Below are 25,934 nucleotides of genomic sequence, written 5' to 3'. Positions count from 1 at the left end.
CTGATAATTAGCTGGAGAGAGGAACTCAAACACCTTTCCCCAACACATCAGAATCCTTCATCCCCTTACCAAAGGGAGGAACAAATGACTAATTCCCCCACAAAGAAACTAAAACAAGACCTGTATGGTATCAGCTGTACTCTAGTATTAAGAGTTTATTGTAAAGAAAGACAGCTAATTGCCCACATCTTCCGCTATAACACGGCACACAGGGGAGAAGAATACCTTAATCACATGCCATTTATAATGGAGACCAAGAAGGATGAGCATGCTAAGTAGGGCAGGTTCTTGAAAAAGCCAAGGAGCGGGGGGCGGCAATAAATACAGCTGCTCTGGCCTAGGCTTCTTTGGCTCTGTTTGGATTCAAAGGAAGGTATGGAGGTGGAAAAGCGGCTGAGTGAATCTCTGAGCTCAGAGAGAAGGTGGATGGGGAATCGGGGAAGGTTTTGCTCTATTATGATGATTCTATTTTATAGATTGTATGTTTCTATAATGTATTTCTCCACTTACCATTTTTAATGTTTTGGGATAGCAGATAATTTTTTGTTTTGTACACAAGAACTTAATCCCTTTGACTAACTAGATTCTGATATTAAGGCAATGAGATGGGTCACAGGCCTCTAAAAACTAAAATCCCTGCAGTTTACACAATAAAAAGCTAACATACACCCCCCTCCAAAAAAAAAAAAAAAGCTGCTGCTGCTGTTTGTTTTGGGAGAGTGGGTGAATACTATGCAATGTGTGATAAATCTGGCTGTTAATGTTAGTCAGTACAAGTCAAAGCCTCAGTTGGTATTAATGATTATACCTCAGTTGACACTAGTGGAGCTCTACCATTCTGTGTCAGCTGTGGGACTAGCTGTGTCTGCTCCTTCTGAATGAGCTTTAAGGACATGAGTCTATGTACTGTAGCGTTTACCTGTAATGCAGAGATGCTGGGAACTGTATGATACATTTAGAACAGCATACTCCCATCTTCTCATATTGGAGTGGAGGGATTATTTATGCTTTCCAGCAGGACTTCCCTGTTGTATACCATACTTTGTGTGCTAGGAGCCCGTCTCTGGGGGACTGCATTGTTACCAGCCTCGCCTCTATGGAAAAACTCCCCTTTATTTGGGATCCATAACATCCTCTCTCCATCTTTCATTATGTTAGAAAAAAAGATGTGGGGAGGACAGAATTAGAAGTATGTCGTGCGCAGTGCTTGTTCCTAACTATTCCACTCTGGTTTGGGGCAGTGTAGGAGGAACATGACTTGAAATACCACTTGGCACCTAGAGTAGATCCAGTTTAACACCTTCAAAAACATGTTAGTTGCTCACTGACTGTATCTTCCCTTTGGGTAGACCACAGCTAGTGAACATGATTTGAAAAATGATCCCGCCTGGTGTGGACACAGCTGAAGTGGTGTTTCAGACAATGGTTAACTCTAAAAAAACACCCTTCTTTACTAGTGTAGATTAGATGTCTATGGGTCTGATTCATCATTGCATTGTATATAGTCACCTCCACTAACCAATCAGAATGAGGGCATTGTCACCCACTGTGCACTGCAGTCCAATTATGTAGTCACTTACACACTGTGTAGAGTAACAAGCTAGCCAAATTTAGCCCCAGATAGTACAGTGGTATTTTCCAGGGTAGTAAGTGTTTGTAGGATCAGACTGTTAAGCTGCAGATTTATGGGTTTAGGCTTAGCTATTTGTTTTGGCATATTTTTACCTATTGTAAAGTATTGTATATAAAGACTGTGGAACCCCTCTGACCTGTAATACAGGTTTACTGCATATACATCATAACTTACACTTGTAATATGATTATGGGGGAAAAAACTGTGCTTTTCAGATGCTTGTAACTGAAAATTGCTCTTTTGGGGCTGACACCAATGGCTGGACATAAAAATATAGAAACCACAAAAAAATGTGCCCGGCCACTTACTGGTGTGTATTACCTTTCTAGTGCTACAGTGTTGCCATATCCTGGTTCATGCAAACAATTCAAACACTGCCTCTGTTCTGTGTAGTACCCGCTTTTGCTAACGGTACAGGAAGGGGGGTGGTAGGTTAAAAGTGATAAAATGCCCCCTGGAGCATGCAGAGTGGAGCCTGCCATCTGTCTGTCTCCCACTGCTTGTAGCTCTGCACTCTGCACCAGGTGAACTGGAGGAAGTCTGATTCATGACTGAATGGTGCTGGTTCTTTCCAGCCCCATGAACTTTGCTTTCCAGTAATCTGGTTTTTTACTGAGAGATTTTTGTTAACATGGAACCTGTCTATTCCCATGACTCTCCTCCTCTCCATGTGTACTCCTAAGAGAGATCACTAGGTCCTAGACTCATATCAGACTTCCCATGCTCTCCCTGAAGTACACACATGTACTGTGCCATTCAGACACCAGTGCAATATTTACAAGAATGGTCCCCATTCCCTTTGGAAAATGCACGCTGTCACGTAGCCAAAAAGAGCCTCCCTCTCTTCTCACTGGGTCGAACAGTTGCCTAAAAACCACAAGGGTCTTGGCTGACTGTTGCAATAACTCTGTAGGATGCACATACTATCCAGCCACCAGATAGGGGCCTCTGCTGGGTTAGTCTGGCCACTACCTGATCTGTCTCAACATTGCAAATGTGGAATTAGTGTCTGTAACCTTTCAACATAGGGCATGTGTAAAGAGGGAAAGTTGCACAACTGTAACTTGTGGGTCAGAGGGTTATAAATCCAGCTGCCCAAGCATAACTGGTTGGGTTTGAAGAGGGAATGCTGGGTTTGTTGTTCTGCTTCAGAAATTACTCATGGTCATTTTGTTAAATCTTCAGGTCTTGCATCAGCATTTAAAATGGACCTTGACATCCAGTGTGAAGAGATGAGTGCGTCCAGATGGACTGAGCTTAAATCTTCCATGAACACAAGCAAAACTGTCAGGTAGTACCAGTTTTTTTTTCCCTAGAAGAGACCATACAGCAACTAAGCTGACTAGTTCCCTAAAGCAATGGTTCTCAGCCAAGGGTCCAGGGGCTGCGAGCAGGTTTCAGGTCCGCCAAGCAGGGCCAGCATTAGCCTTGCAGGGACCCAGAGTAGAAAGCCAAACCCTCACCACCAGGGCTGCCTGGGGGGAGGGCAAGTGGGGCAATTTGCCCCAGGCCCTGTGAGCCCCTCTGGGTTTTCAGCAGCACTTCTGCAGCAGGCCCTTCCCTCGCTCCGGTTCTTCGGTGGCAGGTCCTTCAGTGCAGCGGAAGACTCGGAGCGAGTGAAGGACCTGCCGCAGAAGTGCTGTCGGAGCACTGCCCGGTGAGTACAAGCGGTGGGCGGGGGGAGCTGCGATCAGCAGCACTTAGGCTGCTCTGTTGCTGTTGCTTCATTCTTCAGCGGCAATTCAACGGCGGGTCCTTCCCTCTGAGAGGGACCTGCTGCTGAATTGCCGCCGAAGACCCTGCCCTGACCTAGACCCCCTGAATCCTCTGGGTGGCCCTGCCCACCACATGGGACTGAAGCCCAGGGTCCCGAGCAGGGATGGCTCCAGGCACCAGCCCAGCAAGCAGCGGCTTGGGGCGGCCAACAGTGAGGGGCGGCACGTCAGAGTCTTCGGTGGCAATTGGTGGCAGGTTCCTCACTCCCTCTCAGAGCGAAGGACCAACTCCCAAATTGTCACTGAAGCGGTGGCGGTAGAGCTACAGATCGTGATCACGGCTTTTTTTTTTTTTTTTCCTTTTTGCTACTTGGGGTGGCAAAAACCCTGGAGCTGGCCCTGGCCCTGGCCCTGGCCCTGGCCCCGAGCCCCACCACCTGAGACTGAAGCCTGAGCAACTTAGCTTTGCGGACCCCCTGTGGTATGGGGCCCTGGGCAGTTGCCCTGCTTGCTACCCCCTAATGCTGGCCCTGGGTTTTATATGCAGAAAAACAGTTGTTACAGGTGGGCCGGGGAGTTTTTATAGCATGCTGGGTGGGGGGGAGGGGGGCTCAGACAGAAAAAGGTTGAGAACCCCTGTCCTAAAGGGTGGAGGGAGGCGTCTACAAGATTTTGGGGTGGGGGGAGGGAGAGGGGAAGGGGACAGAACATTTACTGCGTTTCAGGGACAATATAAACTGCAGTATTGTTGCTATGTGATACTGCAAACTTGCTCATGACGGAAGGATTCTGCTCATCCCATGTAGGACACTCATGAGGACATGCTTGTCTAAAGAAACCTACTCCTTGGTATGAACTCAGTCTGGGTTCAAATTCAGCATAGATCAAAAACACCAAAGTAGTGATGTCTTTAAAGACTATTTAAATATGTTGCCACTGTTCTGGTGTTCCTGTCTTCCTTGGCAGAATGTTTATTTGCAGGGGGTTGGTGTCTCTATCATCTTTCCATCCAGAAAGGTGAGTTTTAGGCTAAAATAGTGCCCCTTGATGGGAGTGCCAGTCAAACTCCTCCCCTATGGCATTTCATAACCAGTCTTACCAAATGCTATAAATTGACCAGCATTTTAACAGGTGGAAAGTCTCTATCCCTTTCACTTTTAATCCTACATGTCCTGGCAGCCACCAAGAATATATAACTTCAGTTTTAGCCAAGTCAGCTAGCGAGTGCTCTGCTGGGAGTTAGGGAGTGCTAGAAGGAGTTGGCTCCACACTGCTCCACCTCCTCTTGCTGGGAATCTGCACTCCTGGGCTGACCTCTCGCGGGCTGACCTCTCGCTCCTCTGGGTAGGCAAAATGACCATGAAGCAGCAGATTGAGGGCGACTTCCTTTGGGTTGGGTAGGAAGGATTGCATGGGCCTTTTATATGTTTGTTATGTGGAACTAGCTCTGACTATCTGAGTCCTCCCCTGGGAATGGGATGCCTCGAGGGAACCTGAGCTGTGTGCCAGTGATTAGAACTGCATTCTGAGCAGAGACTTGGCTGCCCAAGGCATAGCGACTGAGAAGGTGACAGCAGCTGATAATTGCCAGGAAGGCAACAAGGATGTGCCATACGAGCTATGCATGCCAGAGCAGATGTCTTGGAAGTCTCTCTCTGACTGGAAAGTCTGGCAGAAGACCAGTTCATTTGATGTCACTACACAGTCTGCCTAAAAGCTTATACATTGCCCTCTGGACCTTTGGATTCAGTTGCACTCCTGCTGCCTGATGATGTGGCTAACTTGGTGGTGAAGAAACTAAACTTAACTGCAGCCCAGGGTTAAAGCTCTGTTGGCTAGAGAGAGGGTTTGGGGCACATGCCGTCTTCTAAGCAGCACAGATGAAGGAGTTCCATTCATTCTCTTTCTGGCAAAATCTCATTTCCACTTCTACAGTAGTAGAGCCCCAGTAGTGCAAGAGAATCCTGCCTCCTGCCAAGCCTGGGGAGTTGAGTGGGCTTTGTCTGCCTGCATGTGCATTTGCAGTGATACACTCCAGGGACTGACTTAGGGTCTAAATAACCCATTATCTTGTTTAATAAACACATCTCTGATGGGGAATTCTTCAGTCATTGAGGTAAGCAAAATGAATTGTTAGGACTAATGCCATCTATCTTCCCTGCAGGCTGGATGATTGCAGTCTCTCTGCTAGTCACTGTAAGGATATTGGCTCTGTCCTTGGTTCAAACCAGATCCTGACGGAGCTAACACTGAATAACAATGAATTGGGAGACTCGGGAGTGGAACTGCTGTGTAAAGGGTTGATGACTCCAAGCTGCAACTTACAGAAACTCTGGTAAATCTGTTGCACTAGAATACTTATTGGTCTTTATCAGCGCATTGAGTAACTCAACCCTTGGGCCCAGATCATCAGCTGAGGTAAATAATGGATCTCTACTGACTTCAGTGGAGCTATGCCCATTTATTCCAGCTGAGGATCCGGCCTTATATTTACTGTACTCTGTAAACGCCTCAGAAAACCCTGAATTCTTACAAATTGCTTCTCGTTTATGGGTAGGGAAAGTAAACCTGGTGCAACTTCAAACACTTCCTGAGTAATGACTGGAAGAATCTAATCCCTCACTGGACTAGAAATGGCTGACTTTTCCCAGCTCTCTGATTATTTGCCCAGGGCAGCTCCAGGAAGAGCAAGAACCAGTTGTCTATAGCAGCTTTTAACACCTCCCAAATACCACCCCCTCCAGTCTTCAAAGAGAACTCTTTCAATAGCTACATATAGTTGGGGTTTTAATCTGTTCTGCTCACTTGTTTACCACCAGGACTATAGTACATAAATGGATCTTGGCACTTCAAAGACCAAGATAAGGTCTAGACAGCTGGCAGCCTCCCCAGAGTTTAGCGTGGGGGGAACTGTTACAAGGCTGACTTTTGGTCCCTCCACAGTTCTGTAGGCTTCAAACTTCACATGTCCTCTAGTGAGAAGAGCAATTAATATTTTGGCTCCCCTCGCCTGCAGTTTTTTTGTTTTTTTTTAAGTACATCAGACACCTTGTTTTTAATATAGGCCTTGGAATAAGTGGATCTAATACTTTCCCCAGGAGAAAGTTATTGAGTCACATTTCAAATAGTTTCTTTTTAAACCTCAAGTTTCTCAAGAGTGCCAATCACAAATTCATTAGCTTCTCTCCTAAGCTAGGTTGGTTGGAGGTGGGGGTGGTGGCTTTTCTTCTTTGTGTGTGTGGAGGGAGGGGGAGGCGGGGTGCTTTTGTGGGCAGTTCAGTGCATGTTAAACATCCACTGTTTACGTAGGGCTATGTGTTTTAAAGATGAAATCAGAAACATTGAACTTTTCTAAAAAGCAAACTTCCAGGCAGAACTCCATTGAGATGTTGTAGAGGTTGTTGGCTCCTCTGAGTGATTTAAATCAACCCCCCTTCCTGGTAATGTTGCAGCTGTCGTGCAACCACTCCTACCAGAAACAGCACTGGAGAGAGACCTTTATCAGTCCTCTGCCGCCACTGAGAGCAGGTATATCCTGCAGGATACAGTAGTTAGACGTGCTCTCCTCCACAGTGTAACACCTACACAGCAATGGGGGATGTAAGCCAATATTTGGCTTAGTTTTTTATTTTTGACTACTGTGCCCTCACTCTAGGGAGTCAAAGAAAGGTAAAATTCCCTTGTTTTCTATCTGGGAATAGCCTTTTGTTGGCGTTGACTTGTTCTATGTAGAACAACATTGCTGCATAGATTCATTGGAATATTGTCATTATTTAATGGGAGAAATTCTCTTCTCTGCTATGGCTGCTGTACAAGAAGTTATTTAAAAAAACATGGAAGCCCCTTGTTACTGCAACTCTAAAACTAGTTGATTAAATTTTTTTACTGAGGCAGAGATTATTGGGTCTGGCCTTACCACAGTATTTAGCTTGGCATGTCATAATTTTGGTAGAATTGCAGATGCTTTGTAAAGGCACTGAAGCATAATACACTGCAGCACTACAATGGATTATGAAGCCAAATACTGGAGGATACACTGGAGAACATGGTGAATTCTGAGGAACTCTGTTCCTCATAGGCCGGTTTCTTTTCTCCCTCAGGCTGCAGAACTGCAATCTAACAGATGCCAGCTGTAAGCATCTCCGTTCTGTTCTGAGCGCAAAACCAATGCTGACAGAGCTGCATCTGGGTGATAACAAACTAGGAACTTCAGGTGTGAAAGTGCTGTGTGAAGGGTTGATGGATCCCAACTGCAAGCTACAGAAGTTACAGTAAGTAATCACTGGCATCCTTGGTTCTTTCATGGGTGCTTGACAAGGTGCTAGACAAAACTCAGGTGGATAGGTAGGTTGGGAGTGGCATTTTGTCATCTCTTGTAACCAGCAGTAAATTTGCCTCCAGCTGCAAAAAAGTGAATATTCACAGGGGGGAAATACCTGATAAACCATTGTAGTGGGGATTGGATGGACCCAAGGCCTTGTAATGTTGTGGACTGGTCTCTAGTCTGACCACCTCAGGATAGCGCAGATTGGTAGTGACCAAAAGCTATCCTCACTGGTAGGTTGAGTGGTTTCAGCAGTGCTCCAAATCTTTGTTGATCACTTTATTTCCCAGCCACCTGCTGTATGGTTCTCAGTGTTGCATTCATTGGATCTTCGGGATATGTTCCATGGAGCATAGTTTGGTCATTCAGACAAATTGGTGGTTTTAATCCAATTACCAATGGATAGGTCTCCATGTCGAAACCACCTTTGACTGAGACTTTAGCAGAAGTCAGGAATTAACTGGGCATGAAGAATTTGCTGCTTCCTTCCTCAAAAGGACAAACTACCACCCTTTGTCCTCCAGTTTACCCATCTACTTCTCACAAAGTTATGGATGGTTAGTCTGGCTCTTCCCAGAGCCATATTATAGGGAGGGTGAAGTGGGTAGAGATTAGGTGCATGCCATTTACACAGCACTTTTAGACTCTTGTCCACTGCAAACAATCCTCTGACGTTACTTAATAAATAGTGGTAGGCGCCTGTCAATGTAGAATGACCTGGATGTTCTTTGATCAAACCCCAGTCAAGAACAGGGAGCACAAACTTGTTCCACGACCAGCAGGAGTGCTGCTGATCAGTTTATTGCTTTTGATTCTGGTCTCTCAGACTATCTGTCTGGTTTCTGATCTGATTCTACTAAAGGTTACGGGTTGGAGAAACTAACTCTTCTCATCCTTTAGAAAGACATAGCAGTGGTGGTTGTATGCTCTCTTTAATTTTTGATTTATAACAGTGGTTGTCAGCAAACCTGCATGCAATCTTATGAAAGGCTTACTATTGAAACTGAGCAGCTACCCCATCTGGTGATGCTTTCAGATCAAACTGACTGAAGCCCCCTGGCAATAGCATGGAAGTGCTATTAAGCTAGTAGTTAAGGTTTGGGGACTTCCCCCATGAAAAGCTATGAACAATCTGTAAATTTAACTGGCTGAATGGTAAACTCTCTGCTCTATTTTCTTGTCTGGTCTGTGAACAAGTCCTCCACGCTGCTGACATAAGTGAGCTGAGTGGTAGGATGAAGACTCCTGTTTTGCGCTGGTTTCTTTTTCTTTTTTTTTTTTCAGGTTAGAGTATTGTGAACTCTCACCTGACAACTGTGAGATGCTCTGCTCTGCTCTGCGCACAAAGCCTTCCCTGAGGGTGCTCAACATAAGTAACAACAAACTGGGAGACGCAGCAGTAAAAGTGCTGTGTCAGGGATTGATGGATCCCAACTGCAACTTACAGTCACTACAGTAAGTAACAGCTAGTTCTTTCCAGTTCTAATGCTGCTCTTACAGAGACACCCCACTCTCTCGCTGCCGGGAATACTTAAGAAATTGTGTGGCTTATCCAGGTACATCTCTGCCATGAAAATTGCAAAAGCTCTCCTGGCTTAAATACTGCTTGGCGCTTGATTCAGGGAGCTGGCTTTCACTCTTCACTGCATGGTAATGCCAGTGGGGTCACTGAGGACCAGACTTCCAAAGAAAATGTCCGATGGTTCCTATGTGGGAGTGGGGAGGGGAAGCTACTATCCCCCAGCTCTAGCTAGTCTTCCACCAGTTACTATCCAACTAGGTCAGAATAACAAAGTGCGCGTCTCTTCAAAATGGTGTGCTGCAGTACACCCCTTGCCTAGGGTAAAGTCCATGGAAACCGTTTGGTGCAAGATCTCAGTTTCCTGCTCCCATCTCGATCTGCAGAGCACTCCTGTTCTAAGAGCAGTATAGGCTGCAGAATCAATTTATAGCATCCGCTGGAAGCCATGTGGAGGCCCAGTATGTCTGCAGCAGCCATGAGTGCATCATCCCAGCATGGTTCTAATGGAATTATGGTCTCAGGGACTCCCCTGGCTCTGTCTGTCCCCAGGACTTCCTTAAAGAGGGATCCTCAACATAAAGAGGTGATTTGTCTGGGCCTCTGTCGGTTACATACACAGTATGTGGGTTTAATGAGCACCATAGTGCCCTGAAGGAAGGGTGATGCAAACTGTTTTTTCTGGGGGAATAATGGGCCAGATCCTCAGCTGGCAAACCTCCACTGAACTCAGTGGAGCTGCACCAATTCAGACGGGTTGAAGACCTGGCCTGCATTGTATTCCGGATGGTAGATGTCCTTTAATACACTGACTTATAGAGAAGCAACTGTTGAACTTTGATATGATTCTTCTGTTCTCCACAGTCTGGAGAACTGTCGTATCACAGCTGCAAGCTGTGGGGATCTCAGCTCTGTTCTTGCTAGGAAGCCATCCCTGACAGAACTGTCTGTGGGCGAGAACAAGATTGGAGATCCAGGTGTAGCACTGCTGTGCCAGGGACTGCTGAATCCCAACTGTAATATAGAGAAGCTATGGTAAGGAACACCAATGGCTACTTAAAATCTGTACAAGTTGGTAGCCTCCAAGTCATCTGTATTTATTATGCTGGCATGATCTTGCCTGATATGTAGATTTTTCTCAGTCAACAAATCCCTTATGAAGCAGGGGTGCACCTCAGACCCCTTCTCTCAGTGAGGGTTGGGTGAAGAACACTACTCAATAGGCAGGAAAGCGCAGTGAGGTCAATAAATGATCAAATTCTCAGAAGAAGGGCATGACAGAACACTGCTGTAATGAATATTCAGTCATTCTGCTCAGGTTTCTGTACAACACTATGTACCCAACTTACCTTCTTTTAAAAAAAAGGAGATTTTCATCTCTAATGCAGGAAAGGGGAAGATGTAAGCAGGAGAAGACTGCTTACACAAAAGGAACTTGTAAAGTAAATGTGTGTGCATATAACAAGCCTCTTAGAGTTCAAAAGACAGACTCTACTGTTCTACATTTCTACTGACCTGGGTAAAAATAGGATTCATCCCATATCATCATCATAAAGTCCTAAGCAAATCTTGAAGAATCCAATATTCCTATTGTGTTCCTCAGGTTATGGGAGTGTGGTGTCTCACCTGCTGGCTGTAAGGATCTCTCTCAAGTCCTCAGTACAAAAGAGTCCCTAACAGAGCTGAGCCTGATTGGTAATGGGCTGGGAGACCCAGGAATGGAGCTACTGTGTCAAGGACTGAAGGATCCAAAAGCTAAACTCCAGGCACTATGGTAAGCTGCTGCTGGCTTCCTTTACAATGTTCACTGTCCATCTAATTTATTATTTTTATTAACAATAAACAGTGCCTACACAAATGTCCTAACTGATTCAGGTCCTCTAAGGGTGGTGTGGTTCTTCTGCTTAGCAAGGCCCCACAGGACTAGTCAATGGGACTAGTGCTCCTAAAATCCTTAGGTAACTTTTTGAAAGGTCATGGGGGAGATTTTCAAGGTCTAGAAAACTGAGCGTCGTCAAGTTTGAACCCACCCATTAAGTATAATCCAGGGGTCGGCAACCTTTCAGAAGTGGTGTGCTGAGTCTTCATTTAGTCACTCTAATTTAAGGTTTCGCATGCCAGTCATACATTTTTAACGTTTGTTAGACGGTCTCTTTCTATAAGTCTATAATATATAACTAAACTATTGTTGTATGTAAAGTAAATAAGATTTTTTAAATGTTTAAGAAGCTTCATTTAAAATTAAATTAAAATGCAGAGCCACCTGGACAAGTGGCCAAGACCCAGGCAGTGTGAGTGCCACTGAAAATCAGCTCGCATGCCACCTTTGGCATCTGTGCCATAGGTTGCCTACACCTGGTATAATCCATTCACTTAACAGAAGGATTCAGTGACTTGGAAAAAGATGTTTGACAGCGCAGCTTTAACAGCAAATTGGATGTTGTGGTCTGCTAGTTTCCTGGGTTTTTTGGGGGGGGCGGAGGAAGGTTGTGTGTGTGTGTATTGGATTCCTAGCTTTCCCATGGCTTTCTATTGCTCTGAAAGCTTAAGCTCTAAATCCCACCAACTGTTTCAGGATTTCTCCTGTGGTACAAGAGAGAGGGAGTGAATTTGTTCACTGAGGAAAGCTATAACCTTTAGCAATGAAGGAAATCTGTCTGCTAGCTGCAATATAAATATACATGGCTCCCCCTTGAAAGGGTTTAAAGAAGTCAGTACTCTGACTGATGGTGGCAATTTTAGTCAAAGTGTAACAACAGAAGGTCCTGCCTACATGAACTTCTCCTTTCCCACCTTTTTACTTACCTGGTGTAGCCTTCCAGACCTAGGTCCTCTGGCATCACGTGATCTGGGGTAGGAAGAGAACTGCCCCTTTGTGTGAAGGTTTAACAAGTGAAATAAACCTTTCCTGCTATCTAAGCCAAAAGGATAGCATAGTTCATCTGTTTACATGGATAGGTGAATGTGAGGGTGAGGAAAACCTAGAGATAGGTGAGGTGCCTCCTGTGTTGATGGTGGTATGTCTCTCAGTGATCCCATTCAGAGTGAACTAATCTCGCATGCAGCTGTGTGCCTTAAAAGAGCAAAGATCTTGCATCACACTAAGATTATGTCCCCATCTCAAAGAATGCAACAGGACAATTGAACCTCAGACTTTGGGGGAATGGATAAGGACATGGGTGACTAAAATAGCTCATCTAATCACTGATGGCAAAGGACAGAAGGCCCAGACTTCACTAGGAATGTGGTCCCACCCGTCTAAATAGCTCTAATCACCAACATGAGGGGGAGGACGTGAGGCATTCAGGAGAGGTCAGCAGCCGTAGAGGTGAAAAATGGGAGAGGAAAACCTATTAGATCATTCAATCAGTCTTTCAGCTCCTGAAGTTCTGGTTTTTTCTTTGCATTGCAGGATAAGGGAATGTGGTCTCACAACTGCCTGCTGTAAGAACATTAGCTCTGTTCTTGCCACAAACCAAACCTTGAGAGAGCTGCATATGGGTGGAAACAAGATAGGAGATGCAGGGGTTGAAATTCTCCATGAAGGACTGATGAACCCCAACTGTAACTTACGGTCCCTATGGTAAGTAACTTATTGCTCTTTCACTTGCAGATATTGGTTGCCCAATAAAGAATGGGGGTGGATGGGGATAAGGCATCGAGGCTACAAAGAAACAGTTACAAAATAGTTCCAACCCGAGAACTGATGCTCAATTATAGCAGTCATGGATGGGAACAGAATGCTGTTGGCATTCATTGGAAGACAGTCTCCCTTGAAGTCCTCATTTCCCACAGATTCTTCCTTGTACTTAAAACTGGCCCTTTGGTAATAACTAGCAAAAGTTAACTCCAGTGTTGTCTTTGGGGTATAAGCTGCACTAACTAAAGGGGAGCTGGAGGAATCTCCCCAGGGACAGATTATCCCAAACCTGCCGATTGCAGGATTTGTTGCACCTTCCTCTGAAGCAGCAGGTACTAACCACTGTCAGATGACCCGTATCTGGCGGTTCCTGTGTCCTACTGCTAGAGGACAAATCCTGACTTGAGTAACAAGTATGTGTTGCTTTATTTGTGTACTTGTGCAAATCCAACACTGTTTCAGCCCTGCCAGAACAAGCAGCCAGTCAATTTCAGTGTGGATTAGCAGAACTGTCCACATCTGACTATCAGTAGCCAGTGATACTCCCCCCACCCCACCCCCACAAGTCTGAGTACTAAATTTGCATAAATAACTGGCTTAGTACTCCCAACACAATGCCACAACACTGGAATGGTACTTTGCAGCTCTAGTTGCACCCAGTGAAGCCAAATGGGCAGGAGCCATGGAATCACGTGTGGCTACCATAGATGCTTTAGTCATGGCTTCTAGAACCTGTAGGTTAGACTAGAAAGCCTTTGTCTCTCAAGATCCTTCTGCTGAGAACCAAAGCCAATCAGCTTCTGAATGGGAAGGATTGAGGGCCAAGAGGTCATTTGCCTTCTCGCAGAGGTGGACAAGCAAACGGCTATGGGTTTGACTGGGTGACGTCTGAATCTCAAGGCTAATAGATGTGTCAAGTAACCCAAGGAGTGGGCTCTTAATTAAGGTTCTAGCACAATAAACATGGTTTAGCTGCTCCTGTGTTTACTGAAGTACTGGTCCTTCCAATAGCCTTGGCTTCTTCAAGGCACTCTTTCAATTTGCCTTTGTTCTTTATCTGTAAATAACCCAGTAATAATATTCTGTAAACATTGTTTAGTCTGGTCTTCATAAGCTTTGTCGTTACCTGTAGCAGTGTAATAAGGAGAGAGAATAGCCTAATGGCTCAATCTGGCTGCAAAAACTCATTTTTTTCCCCCTACAGCAGATTCACTAGACTGTTTGGTCCACAAGTTGGATAGGTCGTAGGTTCCCTAGCACACTATCTACTGACAGATCACACTGATGTACACAAAAGAATGGAAACAAGGTGTGGGGACACTAACCTTGTGCAATTGAGACCTCCACTTGTGTGACATCAAAACTCACCAAGCCTAATATAGGCTTGCTTGATTTCCATCCATTAGCTGGGAAGGGCCAGATTTTGTCCTCAAAATACTGCCCCAAGTCTTGTATGACGCATCCTGCAAACAAATGGCAGCGTGCTCTCTCTCCTTCTGTGGCTGGAGCCAGAAGGGATTGCCTACAACAAGTAGTCACCAAAGTACCTGAGCACTGGTGTCTGTAGAAGGAGCACATGCTTCGTGTAAAACACACAAGCTATTCTATGTGCCAGCCTCTGAAATGGCAGAAAGACAAATGACAAGTGGTGGTGCTGCCTGCTGCAGTCCTGGTTGAGAGGTCTGAACTCTGGTCTATTAGGTGTAAAGTGACTCTTAAGTCAGTACTCCTCTTACTCTGGCTTCTCTCTTTCCCTGCAGGTTGGGTAACTGCAGTCTCTCAGCTGCTTGTTGTGGGAGTCTGGCCACTATACTCTCTTCCAAACCGAGCCTAACTGAGCTAGACCTGAGTAACAATTCATTGGAGGATGAAGGTGTGAAGAAGCTGTGTGAATCACTGAAACATCCAAATTGCAAACTACAGCAACTTGTGTAAGTGGTGGTCATTTTATGTTCCCTCAGCATTGTGCTGGTGTCCTGGAATTAAAAGGAGAATGGAGGCTTCCAAGAGGAGACAGGGCAGCGAGCAAATCCTACTCTAAGGAAGTTAGTGTCTCGTGGGAATCCATGACTTCCTGCAGGAGGCAAACTTCTGTCCTCTGTTTCAGGAGCTGCCTGCCCTTTTAAGGCTGTGTGCCCATGCTCCTGCCACAATGGCTTACTGCCCTTGTCCCTAGAGACCAGACTAAACTGTGACAGGGCAACAGAAAACACTTGAGCCTGGTCCTTTAAGGCCCTGTCCACATTGCAGCTTTAAATAGCTCATAGTGTGGGTGGTGTCCCATGCCACGTAACCAATAACTGTGGTGGCCAACAACATAGCCCCTGTCAGAAGCCTCCTCTTTCACATGGTCTCCCAGTAACTGGATTCGCCTGGCTTGCCTGCCCCTCAGCTAGATGGACTTGCATGAGCTCCTTATCGACACAGGTGACTGGGCTCTAGAAGGGAGTCTTGGTGGCAGGCTTTTATTTCTATCCTTATTCCTTCTGAAGAGCCTTGGAAATCAGTTAGTGCTGGAAGGGACAAGCAAGTAGACACCACTGCTGCAGTAGGAGAGGGTACTGGGGGAAGAAAGAAGAAACATTGGTTTTTATGTAAAGTGAGCCCATTCTGTTTGGGACATAGCCCAAAGAATCTCTTTGCTGACTTTCCCTTAAATCCTCTGACATGACTTAGCCTGAGACTAGATGAGTAACATCCTCTCTTGTACTTGTAGCATGGACAGACCCTTAGTCAATCTGTGTGGCTGAGACAGCTGCCCCTGTGTCACTGCATGGGGATGCCCCAGAATTGAAATAGCAGAACATAAAGGTCTTGTCAGTGGGACATTTCCTGTGCCTAACTCCTTCATACTGTAAAGCTATTTTAATTCCATCTCCTGCTCTTTGACCAGACCATGCCCCCACTTCCCTAGGAACAATGTCACAAAGTATAAAAAGACCAAACTTCTCTGCCACAAGTAGTCATTGAGGCGGAGGCCAAGCCCTTGTAAGGACTCAAGGGATTGGATGCTTATACAGATGACAAGAATATCCAGAGTTCTGATAAATGTTGGAAGAAGCATTAAACATACAGCTGAAGCCCATCTCTAATTATCAGATTAGGATGAGATCTATGTGGGGGGCACACTATCTCACACCATTCTACTTCCTTTGATTCTTGCTCTTGTCAGAGAGGGGAATATTGGATTAGATCAGGGGTGAGCAAACTATGGCCCATGGGCTAGCTCTGCCCCAGCAGCCATTTTACTCCAGCCCTCGAACTCCTGCTTGGGAGGGAATCTGGGGCTTGCCTCACTCCAGCCGGGGAGCAGGGCCGGGGGCCACTCCACACAGCTCCCAGAAGCAGCAGCATAGCCCTTCTCTGGCTCGTATGCATAGGGACAGCCAGGGGGCTCCACGCAGCATGTTGCCCCACCCCAAGCGCCGCCCCCGCAGCTCCCATTGGCCAAGAACCACAGCCAATGGGAGCTGCAGAGGTGGTGCCTCTGGACCAGGCAGCATGCAGAGCTGCCTGGCTGTGCCTCCATGTAGGAGCCAGGGTGGGGGAGGACAGGACATGCTGCTGTTTCGAGGAGCCGCTTGAGGTAAGCGCTGCCCGGAGCCTGCACCTAACACCCCCTCCTGTGCCCCTGTTCCCCGCTCCAGCCATGATCTCCCTCCCACCCTCATCCCAAGCCCCACCCCAGAGCCCACACCCTGAACTCCTCATTTCTGGCCTCACCCTGGAGCCTGCACCCCCAACCAGAGCCCTTACCCACTCCCACACCTGAGTCCCAATTTTGTGAGCATTCATGGCCTGCCGTACAGTTTCTATTCCCAGATGTGGCCCTTGGCCAAAAAGTTTGCCCACCCCTGGATTAGATGGACCATGGGTCTGATTCAGTCTGGCAGTTCCTAGCAGCAGATGCGTCAGTGGATTGTGTAGCTAGACCATGCTAGGCAGAAACAAATCCAGTTGTATGTAAGCTAGCAACTTAATACAGCTGAAGGCTACCCTTGGTTTAATAGCTCTGCCTGAGGACTTTGGTCTTGAACCAAGACTAGCAGAATACCAAGGGCCAATAAGGCAGTTTTGGCTCAAACCTGATTGGCTTCTTCTTGCCATGTCTTCTCCCGAGAGGTGACTGTGCCTTTGCTCTCCAGCACTCTGATTTGATAGCATGCCTGCTGAGACTGTTTTTTCTTTTCAGTCTGTACGACATCTACTTGAGTTCTGAAGTGGATGATGAACTGAAAGTCCTGGAAGAGTCCAAACCTGGACTGAAGATTATTTTGTGAGCAGTGCAGTTTCAGATGGGATCATCTGCTGAGCAGTGTCCTCTCCCTGTTTCTGCCTCTTTATCTGAACTCTTCATATATGCAGTTAACCACTGAGTTCAATGTAGAATGTTTTTACCAAAAAAAAATTCATGGAATCTCTGCAGAACAATGTCCCTCAAGGGAATTGGCAGGCTGCTGTGGATTCATGAATGTATCGAATCTGAAGCTCATCAGAGCATTTCTGTCCCCGAGGTAAAGAATACTAGGCATCTACAAGAACTGGGCCTTTACCTATAGGAGCAGCTCTAAAATACCTATTTAATGGGTCAATCGAGATTTCTAGAAGTTTCCCTTCCACTTAAGAGCTGGCAAAAGCAGAACCACCTAGTGAATGGCTAGTATTCAATAGATGGTGCTTTTGCTGAGTCTCTGGGGGAAAGTATCCAGGAACAAAGCAAAAATATTGACACTAAAATAAATGAAAGCAATGCACTCTTCCTGGAAGAGGTCAGTTTTTCCCCTGGGAAAGTAACCTTGACAGGAGCCCCTAGACAAGGCTGGTAAGAGTGGGTGCTCACTTAATACCAGGACTTCCTTTCTCTTGAAAGAAGTCTATGAAGCTTCTTTATTACAAGTAAAAATGATGATGCGCGCGCTCTCTTTCTGCTAAACTGAAAGTCAGTAAATTCTCTGAATTGTTCTGGCAAAAGTAGCTCTGTAGAAATGTCATTCTAATAAAGTTTCATTGCAAAGAATGAGATTCTTATTTCTCTGCTTTGTTCAGAAAGTTACAGTACAGGCCCTTTATGTGCGGATGTCGGGAGTCAAGCCGCCATGACCGAGTGTTAACAGACCACGGGTTAAGAGGGCTATGCTGAAATATCATCTTAAGATAACTATATATACACATGTATAATTATCTAGGATTACATACATATTCAGAGTGTCCCAAATACTGCAGGCCTATCTGTTAACAGTTCTTTGCAAGAAAATAAATTCAAATGTGTAATCTAATAAAAACATTACTACTACACAGGGGTGAAAGTGATTTAGGACATTTACCGGTACGGGGTAGGGGTGGCTCTGGCCCCCCGAAGGGGCAGGGCCTTGGGTGGAAGGGGTGGGGTTAGGGGTCAGCATCCCCCCCAGCCAGCCCTTCCAGGTGCCTGGTGTGCACTGCCCAGGGTTCCTGTGGCAATTTAAAGGGCCTAGGGCTCCAGATGCTGCTGCTGCGATAGTCATGTCTGGAGCCCTGAGTCCTTTTAAATTGCCCGCCCCGGGGCAGCTGCTTCCTTTGCACCCTCACCCTGCCCGTCGGCAGCCAAGGGGGAGCAAAAGGGGGCAGGGACCTTAAAGCGCTGCAGGGTTCTTTGCCGCGGCAGTGCTTTAACGTTGCTGCCTCTTCTCTCCCTCCCTACCCCTCCATCGGCAGTAAAGACATACAACATGTTTCTGCTCCGCACTTCTTGTCGATTTTCTGTGTCCATGAGTTAGTGAGCAAATCTGTAGTGCTACATGGTAAGTTCCTGTACTGTGTGTTAATGAGTATTGCATGTTAAATAGGGAGCACTGGGAGGCATGGTGCTACCGCATGTTAAGCGGATTTGTGCGTAAACAGGTTGCGCATAAATGGGTCTGTACTGTATGTTTTGATGCAAGTGATGAAGGGAAACTAAAGGTTGTTTGACCTACAACTTCAACCTACCTTTAACTGCTTTAAGGCCAATCTGCTTTCAGAACCAGTACGCTACTAATGGCTTCTACTAATGGCTTTCCTTGATTTCAATAGAAATATATCAACTAGGTACACAATAAACAAGTGGCAGCAGGGAACATCTATGAAGAACAAAGTGTGAAGCAAAGACTTGAGGCTTACAGTGAGTCCTGTGGAAGACTGGACTAGAAAATAACGAGCTAGTACCCATTTGCTAGGCTACGTTTCGCTTTTTGATATCTTTTCATAGAATCATAGGACTGGAAGGGACCTCAAGACGTCATCTAGTCTAGCCCCCTGCCCTCATGGCAGGACTAAGAATTATCTAGAAGGTCCACAACCTCCCTAAGCAATTAATTTGTCGCTTTTGGATTAAAAATAGATTGCCTGAGTGGTGAGTACAACTTCCTGTGCTGTTGAACCCCCCCTCAAAAGAGAGTACACTCAAAACCCTGCTGGTACAAACAGCAAGGGCTGGAGTGGGGGAAAGGAACATCGTTTCAAAAAACTAAATAGAAGAGACAACCAAAGGAGTTTCAGACCATGCAGCCCAACTGCAGAGTAGTCTTTTACAGAGAAAAGAAAGCCCAAATCTATTTCTCCCCCGTAATGTTTTCCTGACTAAACACCTTGGCTCCACACTAATGCTCATGAACATAAGTGTTCAAGGGTGGCTTCCAGAGACTGTTGAATGGTAGGAGGTGTTTGTGGCCTATGGTGCTTACAATCTCTCTTCAAAAGGAGAAGCCACAGCTGGCCAGAAGGCTCATAACCAAGGAAGGGGCTGACTACACTCAGCACCATGAAGACTTGTTACAAAACCCTGTCTGTAATTTTGCAACCGAAACACACTTCCTGCCACCCCAATTCGCCTGGAAGAGTGGCAGTGTGTCACCCCTCTCTAGGGAATGACACTACCCAGTGGTGCAAATTGTACCCCCTGTGATAGCAAAGGGGAATCAAGTGCCACTTCAGTGGCAGTTTAGCCTACTCAAGCAAGGGCTGAATCTGACCTATAATGTCAAGGATGTTCCAGGACAGGCTGCATGTGGGGTGACTAACTTTGGGGGGGTCTTCCTTAAGACTAGTCAGTTCTTGGTTTTAATAGGGGCCAAATGCTCTAAAATGGAGGCACCTTCATGCTCACACTCTGGGTCCCTACCCTTTGCATGTGTGTGGCCTGCTTTGAGAGGGACAAAATGGACATGAGCTGTGGGGCTGCATGCAGCACAAACTCTAGTCACAGGAGGGTGCTTGAGGCAGAGATCTGGTTGGAGCTACATTCAATGTAAGAACAGAGGAAAGGTCCCAGACTCAGTTTAGATAGTGGGAGGAGATAGCATATGGGGCACTGTGGAAGTGGTGTATGGCTAACTATAGGGGCCCGTAGTTTTGAGGGTGCAGGTTGTGCAGTTGCTTGGGTGAATTTAAAGCAGACCTCAGCTTGGCTTCCAGAGCTTGCTCTTGTAATGGTGCCACACTCAGAATGTGGATGACTATTTGCATCCACAATTTATCTGACTTATTTTTAGATGCAAATAGTCAATCCAGCAAACTCACATTAGCACATCATGGTCTATAGTCAAAGTGACTGGGTTTGTTTGCAAATTTAGTTTTGAGATTTTTTTGAAATTAAGCAGACAGACACCCTCAGGGGGCTAAACCAATTCTCCATAATTTCTGTAAATTAACCACTAGGTGTCACTATTTCATCTTGCACCTGCCTTTCTTGTTACAATAGTAATTTGACTCTCAAAACACTATTGCTGGCATGCTTGAGTGAATGTAATTCACTTCATTAGGGAGCATGTAACGCTGCTGATTTTTGGTATCACAACTCTGAGAGCACTATGCCAGTCCTAGTTCTATAACATATATTCCTGCCCTTTATTTATTTTCTTAGTTCACAACAGGGCGGTGGGGGGACTTGAGCCAAAATTCTCTTTACTTAGGAAGTACCCCCAAAGTCCCAAGTGCAGTTGGCAATGTGGTGGGGTAGGGGGGAGGGTGCAGTTTCTCAGCAGCAAAATCAAGTTGAAGGGGGTATTTTTACAGTAGAATCTCAGTCAATCACACACCTCATTTGGAACTGTAAGTAACAGGCAGCAGCAGAGACCAAAAAAAGAGGCAAATACAGTACTGTGGTAAATGTGAACTATGAAAAAAATAAAGGAAAACCACATTCTTCTTCTGCATAATAAAGTTTCAAAGCCGTATTAAGTCAATGTTCTGTTGTAAACTTTTGAAAGAACCACCATATGTTTTGTTCAGAGTTATGAACATTTCAGAGTTACGAATTACCTCCGTCCCAAGGTGTTCATAACTCTGAGATTCTATTATAATAGCCCAGGGGTAGGCAACCTATGACACGCATGCCAAAGGCGGCACAGAAGCTGATTTTCAGTGGCACTCACACTGCCCGGGTCCTGGCCACCCAGTCCAGGGGGCTCTGCATTTTAATTTAATTTTAAATGAAGCTTCTTAAACATTTTGAAAACCTTATTTACTTTACATACACCAATAGTTTACTTATATATTATAGACTTATAGAAAGAGACCTTCTAAAAACATTAAAGTGTATTACCAGCGTGCGAAACCTTAAATTAGAGTGACTAAATGAAGACTCGGCACACCACTTCTGAAAGGCTGCCGACCCCTGTAATAGCCCTTCAGGTTCCAGCACAGCCCTTTCCTGAGTGAAGGGTACCACTGTTAGCACTCGTTCAGGCTGGGCTTGTGGTTGCTGGATACTTGTGCACTGACGTGTTTGGGGAGAGCAGTGGATGAAGCCCTGGTCCCTGCCCACTTCCCACCATGAAGCTGAAACTTTCTCCACCTCTGTTTCTTTTCCGCAATCACAGCTGTATTGTTGTCATTGCTCCCAGCAAAGCCCAGTCAGTGCTGTATGGTCTGTGAGCAGCCCAGCCTCTGAGAGCATGTGAGTTTGTGCTCAGTGGTGCAGAGTAACCCAGCTGCACAGACGCCTTTGCTTTCCTCTTCTTAAGCCAATAATGATGGATATGAGTCATTCCAGGCCTGGCTCAGGGCTGCAGCAACCTCACTGCTGCTCCACAGGTTCATCTTAACAGGCAACTAAAATGCTCTAAGGGCTAAACTGTGGTTCAGAGTGTGCACCCAGGCAGGGGAATAAGAAAGCCCCTCATACCTCTGCCCAGGCTCCCCAGACTTGGAGTCTGGACATAGAGGGTTAAGGGGTGCTGTGTGCTCATTTATACTCTTCCAGGGCAGGTGGGAATTGAGTGGCATTTCAACTTTACAGCCCTGAAGCACCAGGTAGGAGGAGTAGGAGGGGGTAATTTTTCTGCTTCTATTGGCCAGAAATAAAACTAGCCAAGGGTGGGAGTTGTATCCCTGAGCCACTGCTCCTTCCCTGGTATGTTCCTAGGTCAGTAGAGCTTGGTGCAAATTTGTGGAGGCACAAATCTGGCCCTATACTGATACATAACCATTTTAGATGTCACATAATTAACAAGTCATGTGAGTAAAAAAAGTGAATAATCAGCTCTTTCTCTGCCAACACCTGAACTCAGAGTTCTGCATTTCTTGTGCAAGAGCTGATGACATGGCTAGCACAAGCAGAGGAGCGGTTACATGTATCAGTGACTCACTCACTCTCTCTTTCTGCTCTCCTGCCCCCAATTCTCCATGGAAAAAGCTGGGAACCAAAGACAAATCACTGCTGAAGCAGTCAGCTGGAGGGCAGATATATAATGTAACAACTATAAATTGTTTCATTCTATGCATCTGATGAAATGGGCTGTAGCCCACGAAAACTTATGCTCAAATAAATTTGTTAGTCTCTAAGATGCCACAAGTACTCTTGTTCTTTTATAAATTGAATGTAACAAGCTACTGTAGGGATCATTCAATGGGGAATGAACCAGAGCTAACCCTCCCCTTCCTCTTGATCTAAACAGCACGTGACTCCACTCTTTGAGCTAAAGGCCCAAATTGTCAAAAATATTTAGGCTCAGAACTAATATAAATTAAAAGCCTAAATACTTTTGAGGCTCTGGGCCTAAGTTCATTAGGCAGGTAGCAATCACTGAATTAAACCTCTTATGCGGACAAGTTACTAGAAGTTACTCTCTCTTTTCTTTACACAATGCACAGTCAACCTGTGGAACTCTTTGCCAGAGGATGTTGTGAAGGCCAGGACTATAACAGGGTTCAAAAAAAGAAGTAGATAAGTTCATGGAGGATAGGTCCATCAATGGCTGTTAGCCAAGATAGGCCAGGATGCTGTCCCTAGCCACTGTTTGCCAAAAGCTGGGAACTGGCAACAGGGAATGGATCACTTTATGATTCCTGTTCTGTTCATTCCCTCTGGGGCACCTGGCGTTGGCCACTGTCAGAAGACAAGTTACTGGGCTAGACGGACCATTGGTCTGTGCAGTATGGCCGTTTTTGTGTGTTTGTTTCACTCAATGGGGGTTACCAGTATTTACCACATACTAGTATCAGAGACTTCACAGCTATTTCCTATTAATAGTACAGGGGAAACAGCTGAATCATAGCTACCACTGTTTTGTAACTTGGCAAAAGTTGATTTTTTTTACTAGCAACCACTGTATTTCACAGAACATGGGTCCACTGGACCAAAAATTGAACAGATAAAAGCCACTAGAATTTTAGTTAAAGATGGACAATTTAAGGTAGAACCAAATTTTGCATGGTGCCTGGCAGTTCAACAAACAAAGATCAAGTCTCATACCTTTTCTTTTCACGTCACATTATACAAAAACCTGAAAGCACCAACATCTAATGCTTCCAAATCAATAGGCTCTTGGCATCTCTCTATTGGAAAGGTGATACATGTTTAAAAATCAGGGCTTCCTTTAGACCAATCCAACAGTTTAGAGATTAGCAGAGTAGTTTATCATCACCCAAGCCTTAGAGCGCTAGCCTTTTGCAGGTTTATGTTTTAGAAGTCAGTAAGAGCAATGTATTTTAAAGGGTGTGTTAAGTCTGTGTGTTTCTGGTAATAATACAGGATCTTCTTTTTATAACAAACTTCATTTTTCAGCCATCTCAGCTAACGAACTCAACCAGGGCTGGTGAACGGAAGTTTCCTGCCCTAGGCAAAACTTCGACCTTGTGCCCCTCTCAAGCCCTGCAGCAGCTCCCCACTCCCCTCTCCGCCCTGAGGTGTCCCTCCCCCATGGTAGCTCCCCCCCCAGGGGAGCCATGCTGCACCTCCCCATCCCAGCTCACCTCTGCTCCACATCCTCCCCGAGCACGCTGCCCCTGCTCTAATTCTCCTCCCCTCCCAGGCTTGTGATGCCAAACAACTATTTGGCACAGCAAGCCTGGGAGGTGGGAGAATTAGAGCGGGGGCAGTGTGCTCAGGGAGGAGGCAGAGCAGAGGTGAGCTGGGGTGAGGAGCCCTGTGGCAGCTCCCCACTGCCCCCAGCCTGGGGAGCCGTGTGGCACCTCCCCACCCCAGCTCATCTCTGCTCTGTGTCCTCCCCGAGCATGCTGCCCTCACTCTAATTCTCCTCCCAGGCTTGCGGCGCCAAACAGATGACTGGTGCCGCAAGCCTGTGAGACGAGACAAGTGAAGCAGTGACTGCGCGCTCGGGGAGGAACCGCTGTAAAAAAAAATTGGGGGCACCGCTTTTTGGCACCCCCAAATCTTGGTCCCCCAGGCAACCGCCTAGTTCGCCTTAATGGTAGCACCGGCCCTGAACTCAACCACAGAGGTCACAATGTTGCAACAAGATCTCCAGAAGCGGTAAGTGAACATGGTAGAGATCACAAGTAGGTCATGCCCCACGAGTCAGTTGGTGTGTCCTGAGACTCTCACTTATTATGCCAGTCACTCCAGTTACCTGTCCTCATTTTTGTTTGTTTGGCTTCTCTGCTTGATTGCTTGTCATGCTTAGATTATGAGCTTTGGGGCAGAACCCATCTTTTAATGCCATATACCATGCCTAGCACAATGACTGCAACAGATATGGCAATTTTCTGCAGTATCTTTGGGAGAGCTGACTGTGTTATATTGAAGTATTATTGTGGGCCGGGGATTGTATGTAATTCCAGGGGGGAAGGTGATCACTGCTCCTGCAGGAACTAAGAACAGCAGGGGAGCGATTAGGCAGATTCACTCAGGTTGTAACACCTCCAGAAAGATGCTGCCATCTGCAGAGGCTCAGACCGACTGGATTTTCCGGGGACCAACAGACAAAGAAAATACTTTCGGATAAATAGCCTGAGTTTAAACTGACTCAGGGCCTTTTTTCTGATCCAGCAAATGGACAGGCCCTCTGTCCAAGGGAGGACAACAGTCCATAGGGAAGGGTTGAAAGGACTGACACCAACTGCAGCCCTAGGCTGGAGTTTAGGTGATCGCTGGTAAGCTCTTTTAGCATGTGTGTAGGTTTGTCTTATATATATATATATATATATATCTATGTACATACACACATATATATACACACACACACACACACACATATATATATATATATGTTTTTTCCATAATGCTTTCACCTTAAGAATAAATGTGCTTGCATAGAAAGGACTGTGTGGTAACTTACAACAACTGGCAAATATGCTGTTCATAAGCCTCTGAAGAGAAGGCAGAGTGCAGACACTGGCCTGTTTAGGCAGTCTGGCTTGCTGGGTATATCACAGTGTAAGCAGGGAATTGTGCAACCTAGAAAAACCCTGTGTCAGGAGGGAGACAGACGCAGGTCTCTGCTCAAGAGAGGTGAGGGCTGAGGAGCTGGGAGCCTAAAGTGTGTACGCTCAAGGACCACAAAGGGGGAAACAGAGGTGCAGTTGCCCTGACCGATACTGTTTAGGAAAGACAGAAATAAAGGCAAAGGTGGTGCAGTAGCATTTTATGTCAATGATGAGGTTAACTGTAAAGAAATAAGAAGTGACGGAATGGATAAGACAGAGTCTGCCTGGGCAAAAATCACATTGGGAAAGAAAGCTACTAGAGCCTCCCCTGAGATAGCATTTGGGGTGTGCTACAGACCGCCGGGATCTGATTTGGATATGGATAGAGACCTCTTTAATGTTTTTAATGAAGTAAACACTAATGGGAATTGTGTGATCATGGTGAGACTAAACGTCCCAATTAGACTGGAAACAATGTT

The 25,934-nt window shown here is 45.9% G+C and overlaps 1 protein-coding gene across 1 annotated transcript; it reads left to right on the top strand.

Annotated features, from left to right (window-relative positions):
* Positions 1-2,820: 2,820 nt before the first annotated feature.
* RNH1 (ribonuclease/angiogenin inhibitor 1) lies at positions 2,821-17,848 on the top strand. The gene is made up of 9 exons (XM_075065060.1): positions 2,821-2,924; positions 5,513-5,683; positions 7,449-7,619; positions 8,957-9,127; positions 10,056-10,226; positions 10,795-10,965; positions 12,604-12,774; positions 14,592-14,762; positions 17,024-17,848. Exons 1-9 carry the CDS (start codon positions 2,839-2,841, stop codon positions 17,109-17,111), a joined length of 1,371 nt encoding a protein of 456 aa, XP_074921161.1. The 5' UTR covers positions 2,821-2,838; the 3' UTR covers positions 17,112-17,848.
* The last annotated feature ends 8,086 nt before the right edge of the window (positions 17,849-25,934 follow it).

Source organism: Chelonoidis abingdonii, chromosome 4 (genome assembly GCF_003597395.2).
Source record: "Chelonoidis abingdonii isolate Lonesome George chromosome 4, CheloAbing_2.0, whole genome shotgun sequence".
In the NCBI taxonomy this organism is placed as follows: domain Eukaryota; kingdom Metazoa; phylum Chordata; order Testudines; family Testudinidae; genus Chelonoidis; species Chelonoidis abingdonii.
Note: the sequence above shows the minus strand (reverse complement) of the source record. Positions and strands in the feature narration are given on the sequence as shown.